At 39.4% G+C, this 18755-nt stretch overlaps 1 protein-coding gene across 2 annotated transcripts in view; it reads right to left on the bottom strand.

Annotated features, from left to right (window-relative positions):
* Positions 1 to 1292: 1292 nt before the first annotated feature.
* The window catches only part of LOC103145194 (glucosidase 2 subunit beta-like), a 62751-nt gene continuing 45288 nt past the window's right edge, over positions 1293 to 18755 (bottom strand). The window contains exons 10-11 of one of the 2 annotated variants that reach the window (XM_016676628.1): positions 15271 to 15357; positions 1293 to 2873 (exon numbers count right to left, since the gene is read on the bottom strand). In XM_016676628.1, coding sequence (XP_016532114.1) covers positions 2586 to 2873; positions 15271 to 15357 — 375 coding nt within the window. In that variant the 3' untranslated portion in view covers positions 1293 to 2585. The remainder of the gene's footprint in view (positions 2874 to 15270; positions 15358 to 18755) is intronic. The other variant, XM_016676629.1, reaches the window with a different exon arrangement.

Raw genomic sequence — 18755 nt, 5'->3', positions numbered from 1 at the left:
ACCGCACGTGTGCGCGCGCACACACACACACACACACACACACACACACACACACACACGCACCCAAAAATACACACAGGCGTGCAGACACATATGTAGCACCACCAGCAGACAGATCGACACATTTCCACTCAGCGGGGAGGCATACGTACACATCGAGCAGCACGCACATGTACTAGCGGTACCATCCGCTGGGAGCTTGCACAACAGACAGGATCTAAACTCTTATACAAACTGAACACTCCTCTCGTTTTTTTTTTTTATTCAGAATGTTTGTCAAATATGGTGTAAATCCTGGGCTATAGGTGACAGGGAATGCACTCACTTTTTATGTTCACCATAAATACCTGGCTCTGTCTCCTGGCAGCAGATGGAGCAGGATAATGTGCTGGTGGTGTGAAAAGGGAGAATAAACTGGCTGTATGAAAACAAAACACGATACACAGGAAACAGCTCTCTGCATCACATCTATATCGGGAGAAGCCTCCTTTCGAGGGCTGCACATTTCCCTGCAGCCTTCAAACTGAGGGTGCAGGGAAATGTGCGAGGGGCGGGGGGGGTATAGAAAAACGCCACTTCCATGAATTGATAACCTGTTTTATTCACCCAACTTCCAGGTATACGAAAAGTACTCCCGTTTGTGTGATTGAATATTTTTGAAAGCTAAATCCAAAGCAGAGCTTAGAACAGTATGCTTGAATGTTTCTCACCAATGGGTAAATCTCTTAAATACACGTCAGCCATTTTCCAGGTGAAATATCTTGAGCATACTTTGAGAATAAGCGCGTGACTATTCTTCAATCCTGCTTTGGACATACCTACTCCTTAGTTTATCTTATTATTCCTCTAGGATAAAGACGGTATAAAATGGAGTGATATATGTCATCGAAGATACTCTTCCATTGTCACAATTTCACATTCAAACATGCACCAATTTGTATTTATTTATTTTTTTTGTGTAAGTACAGCAGCTACCAAACGTTTTCCCCCAAGAATTCCCTTCTTGCATTGCCAGAAAAGCTGTGCCCCAACTTGAATCTGCAATCATGCGTGATTGGATGCAAAATAGAAAACTCAGCTAATTGTAATTTCTTTATTGCCAGTGTAGTTCTCCCTTCTTTTCTTTTTTTTTAAAGAAAGGAGCCATCTTTATCATTTATACATCTGTTTAGGAATGATATGTTCCTGTTTTTATTGTAAGAATCACAAATTCTGCGATGTGCGCATTCTACGGATTCCATAAACACAGCCGGAAAAGAGGCAGGCTGGAAAAGCAGTAATGGGAGGATTTAAAATCAAATCTCATAATCATTTATCTCGTATTTTCTATATGGGGAAAAACATAGTCGCAGTATCTCGGAGGTCTCTGGCTCCTCCCTTTGAGAGGAGCAACACACCTACAAATGCAGCCAATTCCCCCAGGTCGGACTCGACTGCATTAGCAGGGTTTTTACCTCAAAACTAAGGTGATCCAAATTCAATACGCACCTTATGAAACTTTAATTAGAACGGGTGTGCCAAATGTTTTTATGAATGCATAATTTACAAGGTCTACGCACTTTGGGTTACACTTCTCTAATCTCAAAGTTTTTGACTGTTTATGCAATAAAATATTTTGTCAAAAGCTGCGGAAAGGCCACAAAACTCACGGAGATTTGGTAATAAAAAGCTGTAAGCTGGTTGAGGTTAAAACACCAACATGGTTGTGTATTTCACTGAGAAAAAGGTCTTCTGCGTTTCCATCACCTCGCTTTCTGATTGGCTACAGGTCACATTCAGGCTGTGTTTCCAGGGAACACACAGCCACACACATCGCGATATCAGGCCGAGACGACCCAAGACGTTGAATATCCTCGATTTTAGCTTGGAACATTCCCAACATACTCCTGTGTGGAAAAGATCACTCAACACACCACACTCTGCAGAAATTATTATTATCTTAGAACCAACCAATAATTGGGGCATCCTTACGATTGTTGGAAAGAAAAAAATCGGAACAAAGATCTTGCGATGTCAACTAGACGTAGGTCTTTTTTTTCCCGCCGTTGAATCATGAACACTGACATTACTTTGCACGAGTCATCAACGAGCTCTCGGAGTAATTTTGGTCGGCCAGCCAATCCTGGGAAGGTTCACCACAGTTCCACGTTTGTACATAATGGCTCTCGTTGTGGTTCACTGTAACTCTTTTCACACGTGTAGATGTCAATGATTCTTCAGTTTAGATGTCAACCAGGCATGAACTACAAAATCTGGGTTGATCAAAGTAAATTCGTGATTTAAACAAAAATAGCATTTTGTATGCAAGCTGGATTTCTCTGAAAAATGACATGCAACCAAATAAATATAACAGTTCATAGCACTCTATACCGTAACACAACAGAACTTAATGTTGGACAAAATATGACTGATTTCTTAACATTTCAATCCACATAAAAGTGGTACAGTTATGCCAATATGAGGCACTTTAAAAATTAGTACTCATCCTTTAGAACTCCGGAGAAAGGCATAGAAAAATCCATATAATTAATATCACAAGAGTCTTTGAAAAGAACACTCACCCTGTGTGCGAAATGAATTCATGATCAATTGCTATATCTTAACCAAAGGATGAGTTGCGGTTGCATGGTTGCTATCAACTGCAATAACAGACAGGACCATATTTGTAATAGTAGGAAAAAGCTATGGCGTTGCACTGTAAGAGGATCTTTGATAAAAATAAAGAAAGACATTCTACAATAGGGATCAAAGAAAATGTGTGTGCGTGTGTGCGCGAAGACAGTGGTGAGGTTTAATAACTTACCTCTGTCAGCTGCCTTTAAGTGAGTATCTTCACTCATGAGACCACCTGGGGCACTGTGGGCGTCTTTGATCTGCGAGCACAATGGAGGCAGAGAGGGTGAGAAAGCAAGGTCAAAGATCTGCACACTTACCAGACCTTGGATATCACCTGCGTTATTGCATAAAGCGACATGGAAACCAGCACATCTCGAGTTTGTGGAGTTTGTGTGTGTGTGAGATAGAGAGAAAGAGACAGAGAGAGAGACGGAGAGAGAGAGAGAGAGATGGTAAGAGAGACTTTTAGTTTTTCATCTTTTTTTTTTTTTTATTTTCAAAGATCCTTTCAGCTCAAGTCCACGACTCTAATACGCGCCTCCCAGCAGACGCTGACGACACTTGATGTTTCGAAGTACAAGGCGTCTCTCGCTGAGCTCCAGGAGCCTCTCTCTCAGGAGCCTTTTCGAAAGACAGTTTAATGATGAAAGACAACATGCTTGGATGCTTGTGTTCTGTTTTTAGGTCACGGGGGAAATCCAGGCAAAGCCAAAACAATTTCAGCTCTTTAATTTCCCTTTAAAAGACGCCACAATTTATTTTAAAAAGTCACACTCTGATTCTGTGGCTCGTGGAAGTTGTTAGCGCCGATAATCACCTCCCGGAGTAAATATTGACTGCTAAGCCGCAGCTTAGCAGTTAAAGGATACACTTGATAAAAAGAAAGATGTTCATCTGTAGCCAGTTTTTTCTCTCTCTCTCTCTCCCTTCGATTATAAAATGTTTATTTTTCTTCATGCGTCCTCCTTTTTGATGCTCGTAGGAACAAAAGAGAGAGAGAGAAAAAAGCTTCCTATAGGAGACTCTAGCGGTGAGGACATCTCAACATGGAAAGAGCGCTACATATGGGAAAGAGGAAATGTGGGTTTGATTTGATAAGCTGTCACACGCCGCATGCTGTCATCTTCTCCTCTATGGGAAAAACAAGACTGTAAACTCAACTGTGCAAGTGAGAGGTGTCACCAAATGCAATGTGACTCACTGCTTCTGACGGGAACAAAAAACCTGCTTAAGATCACTTTGACTTTTCATGTGGTGTTTGCAGTTTGGATTCTCTTTCTGACAGACTGGACTGAAGCCAGAGGCAACCGCCGAAGGAAAAGAGCATCAGTCCTGACACGCGTTCGAAAGCAATCAGGTGAAACGATTCTTCTGCCTTAAATTAAAAGCTTTCATGGTCATTTTGTGGAAACAAGACTACAGTGTCTTCCAAAGATGCTCAAATCCATCCGACTTTTTTTTTTCCTATGTTGTTGCATTACGACCACAAAATTCAATGCGTTTTACAGCACTTCGTTGAAGTGAGAAGCCTTCAAAACGATTGAAACTACATTGAATCAGTCGCATGCTGGAGGCTTTTTGCACATTTTTACTTGGGGGAGGGGGGGAATCGACAAACACAACATGTACTGTTACTTATCTATACTTCATTTACTTTTTAAATATTTTTCAGCTCAGATATGCATTCACTCAGAAAAATTATGCTACATCCAGTAAACGCTTGTCAGCAGACGAGGAAACGAGTTTAGAAAAATACCAAACCGCATTTTTATAATCAAAAAACCTTGGCTTTTTAAAATTTAGATCAAAATTTGCCACGTTTGTGGCTACAAGTAAGAAATTTGACTTAGGTTTCCATTGCGAGCATTATGAAGTATAGTCACAAACGGTAAACCTAAATATGTCAAAAACACTTAGCAAGTCAGGACTTGAGGGATGGGTAAGGACACGCGTAGTATTTACAAGTGTGTGCAGTACATTTTTTGTTACACACGCATGCATACATGCATACATGCATGCATACATACATACATACATACATGCACATGCACATAAAAAGAGGGAAGCCTTACTGTGCTAGTGCAAATATGCTTATTTGTTTCCAGCTAAGTTAGCTGTCAACCCTGGCCGTGAGATTTTCATTGTGTTCAGCAGACGGCTTGCCTGGGGACTGAAACTGTCTCGGTGTAGGCTAGGTTTTGACATTAGCATTCTATATCCTCAACCTGAGGCTAAAAGCCTAAATAACCTGTTACCAGGATGTGTCGTGTCGACAGATATATTAGCTGACCTTTCAATGGCCCTGGACGTATACAGGACACGAACAGAGGCGATGTCAGTCCCGATGAGCCTCTCTGCAGACCTAATTGCTTGTTGCAGTTTGGAGCTGTCCTGTTTTGTGGATGAGTCAAACCGCAGGACAGATTGTATGATGGCAAGTGTAGAGGATAAACAGTTGTTTAGTCAACAGGATTTGCATGTGTATTCACACTTGCACAAAAAGTCTGAAGTCATGAACTCTGGATGTAAAACAGACCAAATGTGTCAGGTGTGAAAGCAGCCTAAGTTTCTGCAGGATGCAGGTTCTCCTGAAGTCTCCATTGTCTTTAGCAGATTTAGCCTCGAGTGATTCCGACTACATCAGCGGACCAGCCGATTTCACCTGCTGTTTGTATGCAGACTCATTACTGCATGCAAACCTAATCCATGCCGATTAGAGAGGCGTCGTCTCCAAACTTCAGGAGTTTCACGAACACCCTGAAGAAGAAAACTTTTGCACGGTGTGTTTGCATTACAGACACAGATTCACTAGGGGAGGAATAAAAAAAAAAACACTTTAAAACCTGTTCTTATTCCACCTACATTTTCATGTCCCGTCTTTGTTCTCGTTCGTGTTTGTTCAGGAGAGAAACTGGCAGCGTAAAGCCACAAAGAAGCCAAACACGGCGCTCTCACAAATCAGTCAACACAAGTAAAAAGAAGCTTGCTCTTGAAAAACCGCCTGCCTTTGAAGGATCTTTATTCACCGTTCCCCAGCTGCCCGACAGTGAGCGAGCGCTTAGACACACAATGGACACACCGTGGGTATTTGTCCATCGAGAGCCGGGCCCCCACAAATGAAAAGAGGGACACGCAGACCCAGGAAGTGGCTAATTAATTGACAAGCAGAAATTTCTGAATTTGTAATGATCAAACAGACTTCATTTTGTTCCCCCCACCACCATCCTTGCCAACCCATCCTCCCAGGCGACTTTCTTTAGAGACTAATCTTATAAATACAGCCCTAATCAAAATAAATGACTAAAACCTCTAAGGGAGTTGAGGGCTATACACAGTTACACCAGAGGAACTGATGCAATTTAAACAGCCGCCTGTGAGCCACCGACTCAGGGTTCAAAATCACAGCGAATACTTACTTATGTAATACTTCCAGCCCCGTTTTTGTTGTTGTTGCTCAGTTTGGCAGACCTACATTCATGACAGCCAAGTAGGAGAGACACAGCTTCCTCTCTGTCAGTATTTTCTTGCTGAATTCCCACAGCAGTGTGCTCAGCTGGTGTGTCACATTTTACAGACTTTCTTCTGGTTTTAATGTGTCTATTCTATTCTTGTGTCTGAGCGCACTTTTCTTGTATGTTCTCTGCAAATTTGGACATCTGTAAGGTTGACCAAGCAGTGAAGTGATCAAAGAAATGCGTTTCCATGAGATGTCTCCTGTTTCTGCTATTTTTCTTTTTGTTGCAATTATGTTTCACAGCAGCAGACGAATTTAAATAGCAGAAATAGAAACCCAAAAACCTCATCACCCACGTTTGCCAATTTCTTTTTTTTTTTTTTTGCATGGAATGAACTCAGTTGAAAGCTGATTTTTTATATATCTACTCAGGTCACCAGACATTAAAACCTGTATGACCTCAAGCATTTCAGTTCAACAACACATAAGAAATACTGGAAGAAATCTCCACAGAGAAATGTATAGCTCTAGATTTTTTCCTCCCGTTTCGAAATACGAAAGGTTTTCGATTTTTCAAAACTCTAACAGGAAGAAACATTCTGGTCTACAGCAGGTTTCTGAGAATAAATGTGGTGAAATATACTTTCAATCTGTCCCGTGTTTGATGGGTATGTTTCAGCCACGAAACGCCACAGAACAGATTGCACAGACTGTGCAGCCATAACTCTCAGCAGCTCTCTGATTTAAAGGAAAGCCATTTACAGATGTTTATCTCACAGACTTGAGCTGCGCTGACGTCAAAATTTAGTTTTCACGTTTACGGAGCTGCGTTTATTATGCAGAAGAACAGAAATTCATGGCGACAGAAGCAGGAGCACAATATCTGCAGAACACAAAGAATCTATTTTTGCCTCGTGACACTGCTGCTAATGCAAACTGAAGCAGACTGTGACATTTTTTGGAGGCCTCTGCTGAGGTTCAGCTCTTGGACAGGAGGGCAGAGTGGAAGGCGAGCGCTCATCCAGTCTCTGGAGTTCAAGATTTTAGGGGGGAAAAAAATACATTCTGTAAGCATCACCAGCAAAACGAGTTAGTGTAGAGAGGTCCTTAGGAGCTTTCCAAAATGTGACAAGTAGGTTTTTGTGACAGGCAAATCACAAGCAAGTTCAGCCTGAAGAAAAAAATATATACACATTTTCTTATTCTAAAACCCAAAAAGACTTCTGATCCGATGATCTTTTTTTTTTTTTTTCGAAAAGCAGAAAGGTTCTTTACGCAGCAATTTCAGTTGCATTTTAAATCAAAATATCAGTTCATCAAGTTACACTTCTGCTTTGCAAAAAAAAAAAAGTAATTTTAGCCTAATGTACTATACAGAATGTTTTTTTTTATGATAACCCTAGACGATAATAGAAAAGCTGTTACATAGCAGCAGCTGCATGACCAACTGCTGAGAAGGAAGCAAGCTGGCCGACTTGTTGCTTGCGATTCCAAGCTGCAAGTCTTGCTCATGTCGTAGAGCATGTAGACGAAAGTTACCCTTAGCAGGAAAAGATAACGTGTATTTGCAGAAAATTTGAAGGCATATTAGTAAAAGTGTAAGGAATTAAAGCTGAACAGTGTAGAACAGAACTTTCACCGTCGTTTTCCCATTACAATTGAGCACCAGCTCTATGTGGGTTGGGTTGCCTTAACTAGTGTTAAGGCTACAAATTTAAGTCAGGACAGTCTCTTCCACAGACCCCCAAAATCCTAAAATCAGTTTGTTAGTATGAAAACTCAATATAAGAAGTTGCTTCATTTTGGCTTTTTTTTGAGAAATAACAGAACCAATGACAAGTGATTAATCATGCAGTAGAACAGCCTGGTGTCAACTGGATGCCTTTAGCAACAACAAGAAAAAAAGAGAAATATCTTGGAGTTTTTATTCATTCTGTTCAACTTGGTCATGTTTGAGATTAGATCAAGGCGGCACAGACGGTGTGTGGTGGTACCAGTGTGCAATATGCGTGCCTGAGAGACGGCGTGTGTCCTCTGCAAGAGGTAAAATAATGACAGGCGAGAATGGATGGCTGGTGACGCTGTGACGAGGAAAGCGCCACATATTTTTGGCCTCAGGCTGGGCAGCTGCGAGAAAATTCTCCTCTCTCTCTCTCTCTCTCTCACCCCCCGCCCCGTTTTCCTTGGTTCGCTCCCCTGCTTTCCCACCATCCCCGTTCTACCCCCCCAACCACCCCACATCTGCGACACTGTTCAAACAGAGGACAAAGATGCCCCGAGTAGTTTTCCTCTTCCAATCCCATACACGGCTGCCGGCGCTCTCCTCTTCTGTATCTCGAACTCGCAGCGAGAGCAGTGACAGCGTGAAGCGCGGTGGGTTTTTAAGGAGTCGGTCTTTTGATTAATTTTAAATGCTCTTAAAACAAAATCCCTTTTTTCAAAGAGCGAAGTTGTTCCCATCTTTTACAACATGATATCCGGCTTCGTTTATATAGCAGTTAAAATTCTGTTTGATATTGAGGGAATAAAAGTGGTAAATACAGCTGAACGCTTGGTATCATTAACCAAAGCACCACATCTCTTAGAAGGCTTAGTTTAGATGTCTCACCTCGAAAGACCCCAGCTCGAACCTAAAAGAGCAACTTTTTTGCACCCAAAGACTGAACATTTTGCCCAATCTTTTTTTTTTTTTTGCAAACATTACCATCAAGATTCAGGTTTTCAGCTCACAAAATCTTGATTGGATTCAGCTCTTGACTTTGACTGGGCCATTTTAACACATGCATATGCGTTCGTCTAAACCGTCGTTGCTCTGGTTGCATGTTTACTCCACCTTGCTGTCATCTGAGTGAAGCTCTGGATCCGTTACTGATCCAACCTACAGATCCAGCAAGTGTCACTCTCAAAAACAACAAAAACCTCAGAAAAAAATAAGTCTACAGCTAAATCTCGGCTTAATCTCAACTTTTTGTTTCCTTATGTTAGAACTACACACTTTGCACTTCTGGGCTCTCTACCCATTGCACTTGTGGAGGAGAATGAGTTGCTGGTTGCCTCATGTTTTAATCTTGCGAAATATGAAGTTGTGTATTTTTTGCTCAAGTTTTTTTTTTTTTTTTTCTTTTTTTTGGGGATGTTTTGACTGTTTGCATCTAAAACATTTGATGGTCTTGTGATCATGCTCTAATATGTTAGCATTTTCAAGAGTGGTGAAAAAAACAGCTTAAAAAGTTTTTCACTGTTTTTGGTCCGCTTTAGGAAATGTTTGATAATTTACTTTGAATGCCTTCTGTTAGGCTGCTGGATGGGGAAAAAAATGCATTTAACTATACTATTTGTTTTTCTTACAAAAGGGGAAAAAAAAAGTTTACTACCTTCATAGTTCAAATAAGAGCCAATAAAGGTTTTGTTTTTTTGTTTTTTTTTTATGAGAAAACCGTCTCATTTTCCCTGCACCCAGGCATGAAAAGTGGATGGCTATGGGCGGTGAGAAAATCAGCAGCTTGTGTGACGCTGTCACACTTTTGGGTCATGCCAGTTGGCGTCCTCAATGTGCAACAGCGGTGCGATCCAGACACAGCAGTGACAAGAAAGTAAGAGAACAGAAGGGGAGAACGTGGCAGCCAAGGACTACCGGCTTTAACATCAAACGAATGTTGTCACAACAGAGCCACCCTTTTAGCTGCGACACCATTCAGCTGCTCGTCACACAGAGCACGAGGCGAGGCGGAAAAGTCAGGCAAGCACAATGTTTATTAAATGAAAGAGCACGCAGCACTGCAGCAGCGATGGCGGTGAAGTGCCGCGTTGTCAAACGTTCATAAAAATACAAGAAAAGCACGGAAAGACAGTGTTTTCTCAACCCTCCATGAAATTGAATGTTGGGGTAGGAAATGAAGTGTAGCTTCTAATCACAGCAAAGACAATCAACGAAGCACGCGCTTGGGAAATGTGACATATGGAGGCTGAGGCCTCAGAGCTGAGTGACACTGACGGAAACAACAAAAGTAATTATTTAGAGGTCTTGTTTTATGATGTGTGAGTTTACAGCATGTCGCTGACACGGGCAGCTGGGAGAAGACGATGGATAAAGCCGTCATTAGGTTCAACGTATTAAAAATAATTTTAATTTGCTTAGTGTTGCAGTAATGAGTGTTAACGCTTTTTACTTTCATAGTCAGTGTTAGCATAAGTTGTTTTTTTGTTTTTTTTAAGTCAGTATCCCCACAAAAATTTCTGCTCTGTTTTGACTTTCTATTTTCTATGCATTTCTTTCTTTTTTTTAAATAATGAGAAAGACGCATGTTTGAGATGTTACCTTAAAACTGTATCCACAAGTGTGACTCTATTTTGTTTTGCGATTTAACCCGCCAGAAAACTAGAAAAGTCATCTGGGCTGGCCTGAATTGTTTAAGTGACCTTCCTTTATATAAACTTTTGAATTGAGAGAAACATTAAAACCTCTATAAACATTAAGCAAATAAAAAAATATCTTGATATCGCTACAGAACCTAAAGTAGGAAGAGCTTAGTTTGATTTAAAGTGACAGACACAAAAAAAAACAGTTGTGTCTTTTTAATATTTCCACTGTATATCGTTAAAAAAAAAAAAAAAAGAAATCGGACCCAGTATTATATAATTCACACTGGTACACAAGGACGAATTAACTTTAAATGAACAAGTTGCAATCTGCAAGATAAATATGATCTGTTTCCTGGTCGTTCAAGCCTCTGCAAAAGAATATTAGCAAAATAACAATCAATTATAACTGTGCAATGCTGCCAAAAGAAACAAACATGCATTAAGCTTCAGCATGATCCTCAAAGTGAATAAATTGTTTTATGTATTGCCATAAATGCTGCAGTCTGTGGACCAAAAAGCAGATTTCCACCCATATGCTGGCATTTTAACTAACAGTATCAGATGGATGGGCAGAAGTTCTGTGGTCACACTAAAATTTAAAGGAGCAGCTAAGTGAACAGCAGCCAGACTAAACCAGGCTAAGAGAGTGTGACAGAAGGGAAACAGGATGGCAAAAAAAAAAAAGAGTAGGACTGTCATGAAGACAAACCAAAAAGAAAGGTTATCTCCAAGCAGACGCTACAACCAGGGGGGCCTGTCAGTCGTCATCGCGTGCCACTCTCTCCGCTCGACTCGTTGAAACCGAGGCAATGTTCCCCATAAAATATTCACCAAAGTTGTTTTTACTTAAAAAGGAAGGGCGAGAGGGTGGCGGGGATGGGGGCGGGGGGAGAAAATGTGCTGTGATAGATATTTGGAATGTCCCACAAATGCTGTGGATGTCAGGTTTGCTTAAGGCCTCTCTGAGGGTGAGACAGCAAAACAGCAGGGGGTCCATTAAATGTTCACACAAATGCACTATGAACAGTGCATCAGTCTCCGCTGCCAAAAGCTCCCGCGCAGTCCCAAATAGACGCTTCTAATTCCAGTCCACCCTCAGGAAAATTCCAAAGCTTTTACTTTTAATGACTCTTGCTTTTCTAAAATATGGCTGCTGATATTTTTGGTAGGAGACACTTTACATAAATTTAGGAAGCCAAGTGAGTCCGATGGAGCGTGAGGATTATCCTGCCTACAGGATGACGCCTGCAGGCAGCTGACATAAGGGTTTTTCCACCTGCCAACAAGGTTGTTGTCCATGTCGTCCCGCCTCGGCTAGGGTTGCAACTTTACTAAAATTTTTGCACTCTGATGCTATCCATAATAGTCGACACTTCATGCCATTTTTGATGAAACTTGTTTAGAAGGCCCAAGGTTCTGTCTGGATAAGAGGAAACCATATGATTAATTACAATCATAACTTTCTTAACTATAAGGCTAAATAAATAAGTAGGGGAGAATTGAGCCCTCATTTAGGAGGATGTGTGTCACTTTCATGTTTGGTAAAAAAAAAAGAAAAGGTAATTAGTGTAACTGTTAACATCCTTTATGGAAGTGTGCACCTTTTATTTAATTACTGCTCTATCTTTAGCACTGTGCGTTTCCATTTGTCCATCAGTTTGCTACTGATGAAAAATAAATGTTACTGCTGACATTTATTAGCGCTCGTTCTATACTAAAATAAACTGCCTTTCTAAACAAACATCCATCTGGCGCCTAAAAAACATATTTTGGGCAAAGTTAGTTTGTATTGATTTTGATGCAATAACTCATTTTGTTAGTGTCAATTTAATCAAAAGATTTTTCTTTTCTTTTTATATATAACTAACCTTGCAAACAACACAAGTAGCAAAATCAGCAACTGGCTGATATTCACTCTTAAATCATATGAAAGTAGTAACAAGTGGACTTTTTTTTTCTTTTGGCTTTATCTCTATTGTTCAAATAATGACAATGTGGAGCCTGTTTTGTGAGGAGCCTGGTAAAGACACCATATTCTTTTTTTTTTTTTTTTCTGCCATTACATTATATATGCTGTCAATTAGCAACATTCCCAAAGCCTTTAAATTTCCAATTCAAAGCCTTAAACTTTGTAGCTGGTAACAAAACACACAAATCCAAAACAAAAGAAAAAGCAAAGATGGCGGAAAACAGAACCTCCTTGATTAAGAGGTTTGACTGAGCAGTACAAATCCCTATATCTTTCAGTTTTTATTACCTGTAACCGAGGTCAGCCAAAAACAAGCTATTTCTCTGACCGAGCGGAAGAGGGTCGGCTTTTCTCTAACTAGGAAGAAGTGAAATAATTAGTTCCTAATTAAGACATTGGACGACTCGTTTATTTTCCCTCCTCACAGACAGCTCCGTCTCGACCTTTCTCTCCCGTTGCCAGGATGTGCATTGTGTATGGAAGCGGAGCGCTAAGAAAACACGCCATTAGCTGCTGTAGCTACCGTGTCAGGTTTCAACCCGACACAATAACACCCAGTCCCTTTGTATCAGCGTGAAAAGGTCAGCTCCGTCACTGGTCTCGAAGCGGTGTGGCCTGCATCACGCTCTTTCCCCGATCTGCGGTTTTGATTTTTGCCATCTTGAGGAAATAAAAGGACGGGGTCCCCACTCAACGCTAAACCCGGAACGTGACTGGAAGACGTCGGCTGCAGCCGAGGCGCTTGATTACTCGCTGAACGAAGAGAGCGAGACGTACAAAAACGCCTCATTGTGAGTTCACAACCTCTTGACAAACAAGTGTCTCTGATGATTGAGTGTCACCGGCAGCTTCCAGTAACAAAGTACTTGTGGGGTCATTTGTAGCTGTTCTGCGTACAAAGCTGACGATTGACTTCCTCACGTCAGCATAAAGAACTGCTGTAATCAAGTAATTTTGTTTTTATCCACTCAACGGACAGTTTATTGGGTACATCTTGCGAGTACCGAGTTAGACGCATTTTCCCCTCGGAAATGTTTCAATTCTTCGTGGAGTAGATGCAGCAACATATCTAATATTCTAAGAACCAGACTTATTGTTGCTTGTAAATAACACTGTGCGCAGTCTTTGTAGTCTGAAGAATGAACCTAATCATTAAAGCACTTTTATGCTCCACAACCAAGGACCTAAAAAAACAATGTTTCATTCCCAACAAGACTTCTTGTTTTTTCATGAAGATTGCTTGAAGTTATTAAATTAATTTTCTTCACAAAACTTAAAAAAAAAAAAAACAATCCATTGCATATTTGGTTGACTTTTTTCCCCATTGCCTCCAACTTTGCCTCTTGTGTCTTGTTTCACAAACATGTTTCAGTGCAGGATAGTATATTCCACAACTCGGAGTCCAATCAAAAAAAAAAGAAGAAAAAAGAAAACACTGTTAGGTTTGTTTCTATGTTCATTTAAAACACAAAAAGAAGCAATGGAGCATATAATTTTTTTTTTATTACATGCTTCTTAGACCAAATGTTAGAACTTCTAGCAACATCTGTAGAAACAAAATCATTTTATTGTTACTCCACGTTTTTTTGTTGTTTTTTTTTTAAATAGTGTGTTTTTATTAAAAGATGGGGCGCGGGAGTTTTTCCTTACGATTCATATTCTGTGAAGCAGCACAAAGATAAGCCTGGCATATGGTGAAATCTAATCGGATCCCCAATGTTTCTTTTTTTTTTTTTTTTTGTCTATGGAAATGACTAGCTACTTATCGTCAGACTCAGTTATTTGTGCAGATTCTCGTCGTGGCTTAGTGAAGGGACTCAATCACTGCTGCCCAGCGATAGGCCTCACTTTCGCCTTGTTCCCGTCTCATCTTTTTATCTGAAGGAGCGGAAATGAAAGGATGGTATCTCTGTTCGGGAGATGGAGAGAAACGAGCAGCGTTTTGTTTTTTGTTTTTTTTCATTCTTTGGCTGTTGGGTGCATATATATATAAAACATTGTTTATAATTTTGTGTTCAGAAAGAAATGCTAGTGCTTTAGGAAGTGAGAGAAGATTAAGCGAAGCAAAATACGGTAATTTATGTTGTGACATCTAGAGGAGTAATGAAGCTTTTAAACTTCTGATGCAAACGGGGAGTAGTTTGAGAGAGTTGTGTTGTACAAACAAGCACTTTTTTTCCTGAGTCGCTGAATTTCGGCAGTGAAATCTCTGAAACGACACTTCTTTTACGTTTGCTGTGCACATTTACAGCTTTTCTCACGCCGTTTCATTGAATTTTTAAATACCATCAAGTCAACACGTGATCCCCGTCAAGAATAACTCATGCATTCATAAAGATATGCTGAAATACTGAGCTCACGTCAACTCTAGGATCAGAGGAATGTTACAGCCATTGTACTTCAGTAATATTTCCATTTAACGGCTTGATGTTTTGATTTTAGCATGGTTGAAATTTGACAGCAAATATATTGTTTCCTGAATATTTTAAGCTGTCCACCTCAGAGGGCTTTCGGTTGCTTAAAAAGGATTAAAGCACTATTTTTCCATCTTTATTTATTAGCTACTCATTTAGGACGATTGTGCTGCTGTTGTAAAGTCATCAGTGAAAACTGTGAATATCTTTATTCCCCATTGAGTAAAAGTGAACATTTTTTCTTGAGCTTTTGCTTCTCCAATATTAGATTTTTCTTGCACAGTTAATGTGAACCAGTAACAAATCAATAAACTGGAATAAAATTTCACTTTTTGAGCATTTGCATACTGTCAAAATGCAAGAGAGCTTCACGTTTGTTCAATCCAACAAAGAACCAATCAAATGGAAACATTTGATGAAATATGAAAGACCGAGATAAACGTGTTGGATCTTACCTTGTAGCCATCGCCTCGTATTAGGACGTCCCAGAGGGTGTTTTGAAACTTGCTCAGATCCATTTGGTGGCCTCCGCCCAGCAAAGTCTGGTTGTGAAAGTACAAAACAAAACAAAATCGTCTAAATACAACCATTGATGGACAAGAATCTCTTTAACCTCACCCACTGCAGTAATTTACAGACAGTGTATGCAGTTTAAAGTCAGTGTCCTGCAAAACTATTCATTCCTCATGAATTATGTCTTTAAATACCCAAATAAACATACATAAAAAACATACATTAAAAAAAAAACATACATTACATAACTGATAAACTCTCCAGTTAACATCAATTCTGCTCTACCTTCTCAAATGTCCTTCTCTTTAAACATACCTTTAGAGCCCCAAGGTGAACTTTAACCATATAGAAAGCAAACTATTAATCAAGAAGAGTGTTTCTGCAGTAACAGTCAGCATCTTTTAATTCACCAGAGGACATGCGTATCATTCTTCCTGTCTCGACACAAACGGTTTTCCGCAGGGGGAAAAGAACTGACAAGCAAATTAATCTGCGGCCTTTAGCCAGCTGAAATAGAAGTCACTCAGGCGGCGTGCATCGGTAGATGCACATCAGTCTCCTGGTGACGTGAAAGCACGTACATAACAGAGAAACTAACATTTTAAGAAAATGTAACACTGCTGCACACTGAGGGGTGCGGGGAAGGATGGAAACAGGAACAGTTTTCAGAGTTTATTCATTGGAAACAGTGACACCTGGAAGCCATTCTGGGAGTTATACATCACAGCAGGCACTGACCTTTAGATACCACGCACAATTAGGCTAAGCTAATAAACACAACTGTGGATTTGGACATGTAGACTCGAAGGCAGGTCCACTGAATCATCACAGACTTAAATGGCATCAAGTTCCTGTGTGCCTCTCAGTCAAAGACAAACTGAAATTGGATGTTAAAGAAAAAAAACAAAACAAAACACTGAGCTGAACAGAACAGGAGTGTCGCTCGGAGCTAATGTTCACTTTTTTTGGAGGATGTGGTTGTGAATTCTTGAAAGCAGCCCCTTCATCCCCTCCGATGTAATCTTTGTGGAGGTTGCACAGAGATGCCGTGGTTTCACATCCTCACAGCATGTGTGTCCGTATCATAGATGTTCATAAGTCATTCTTCCCCTGTCCAAGTCAATTTTAAAGCCACATTCTGCTGAAACCAAGCCACAGTAGGAAATACTAACTATGCCATGCCTCAATTGACAGGAAAACTGCTAAGGAAAATGAAATCCCAAAAATAATCTAAGTTAATGTACAGAACTCTGAATTGTTTTAAGATGGGGCACTTGAAGAAACACTGGCAGCATCAGTACCCAGAAAGATTTTATTACACTAATGCTGCAATCCAGCTTATAATACACCAAAAACAAAGACAATCATAAATGCAACATTTTCCTAAGAGGCAACACAGCCTACAGTGAAAAACACGCGATCCACTACTATGAAACTCAGAGGTAGTTTTGAGGATCAAAGATGATTTGGGCAAAATGAGCGCAGCAAGTATCAGTAAATAATTGAGAAACATTTCTGGTCATTAACCTGGATCATCATGACAATGATCCAAAACACAAAAGTCATGCCAACTTGTTTTAGATGCGGTGGAAATAAAAACATAAAGGTTGTCATGTGACCATAGCAGTCTCCTAAACTCAGTAGTTTTGAAGCACATTAGCAAAATCTGAAAAGTGCGGCTCAGACAGGAAAACCCAGGAATAAACAAGAAATGGAAAGGGTTTCTTTTCCCCCAAAGAGAATGGGAGTATTTAACAAATAAGATCTATATCATAGAATGCAAACTGTCACTAATGTTAAAATGGTACATAAAAGGTAAGGACTGAACTATGTGCAACTTAGTCTACTTTCAGCTATAATGATTTAGAAAAAAAGCAACCAATGTTGTTTAATAATAAATCTCTTCAATCGATCACTAATAATGATTGAAAGGAAGTTTTTTGTGTGTGTAGCATTATCATTTATGATCTCTGAAAAATAAAATTTTCCAGAGTAAGAAAACTTGAGAGCACAATTGTACCTGATAACTTACATGTTGGGTAGATCAAACAGATAGATGGAGCTGTAGATATGATGGAGGTTTTCTACTCCCTAAATGCTGAATACATCAGTAAAAAAAACAAAAACAAAACAAAAACAACCACTTTGTTCTTGCTGCTGTAAATGAGATAAATAAGGCCGACATTTTTACTAACTTTAATATTAACGCCTGAAACCCAACACTAAAAAAAAAAAAAAATGTATTTACAGAGATTTTGAAACTTGTTTCAAATACATTGGACATGTTGTTTTTATCTATTATTGATGTTCAGGTTATCCTTTCTATCACAGATCTATTACATTTAAATTTCTTTGCACTATGTTTGCCGTTTTGAAATTGATGTGCCAAGCTGCATGTACTTTCTGCCTGCAGAACAAATTTACCTACGAGTATAAATAAAACAACCTCAACCTCAGGCGATAAGGGGAGAGATATCAACAAAAAATTACATGTTGGACTAAATGTGTTTTTCTCATTTCAAAGAAGCACAACAACTCTATTTACTTTGATTTTTTTCTGATGTGCTACCGTTAACATTGCTTTTAATAAATCTCACCATTAAATGATTTAATTAATATCACTGGCTTGACAGTTTTGTTTTTTTTCTTTTTTCTTGGCATCAGGCATATTGAAATCTTCTTTTGGACCATAACTAAACTGTTCATGATACTTATTTAGCAGGTTTTTGAAATAAATCTTTATTTGCTCAATCTGTTGGGTTCCAATCAAAAATATCTGACAATATCTAGAGCAGGTGGCGATAATGTTAACGCAAATTAGTTCAAAATCGAAACGGTCTTGATTGTGACTAAAGCAGCGCTAAGCTAAAGATTCTTACAAAATAATTATAAAAAAAAACAACAACATTTTAACAGGAGTTGTTTGCAGGATTCTTGCAGGTTTCAACAACTTAAATTGGAGATCTTTTAAAGACTTTATTTCAACAAAGAAAACTTTTTCTTACCAATTTAATTATCAAAGAAAATTCAGGTTTATAAAAAAATGATTAAATGGTAACACTTCATTTGAAGGGGTGTGCATAAGACTGACATAAACATGACATAACACCTGCCATGAACACAGAAGTCTTTATGAATGTTTATGACAGATGTCATGAAGCGTCATTCGGTAAATAATGACACCTTTAATGCAAAGTTGTTCTAAAAGTTGCATTGAAAGTCCATTAAAAATGCCAACTTTGCATTAAATTATCATAATTTACAAAATCATGCAAAGTTGGCACTTTTAATGGACTTTTAATGCAACTTTTAGAGCAACTTTGCATTAAAAGTGTCACTATTTACCGAATGACATCTGTCATAAACATTCATAAAGACGTCTTTATGTTCATGACAGATGTTATGTCATGTTTATGACAGTGTCATG

Source organism: Poecilia formosa, unplaced genomic scaffold, assembly GCF_000485575.1.
Source record: "Poecilia formosa unplaced genomic scaffold, Poecilia_formosa-5.1.2 Scaffold137, whole genome shotgun sequence".
Lineage (NCBI taxonomy): Eukaryota > Metazoa > Chordata > Actinopteri > Cyprinodontiformes > Poeciliidae > Poecilia > Poecilia formosa.
The sequence above is the reverse complement of the archived record's forward strand: the minus strand, read 5'-3'. Positions and strand labels throughout refer to the sequence as shown.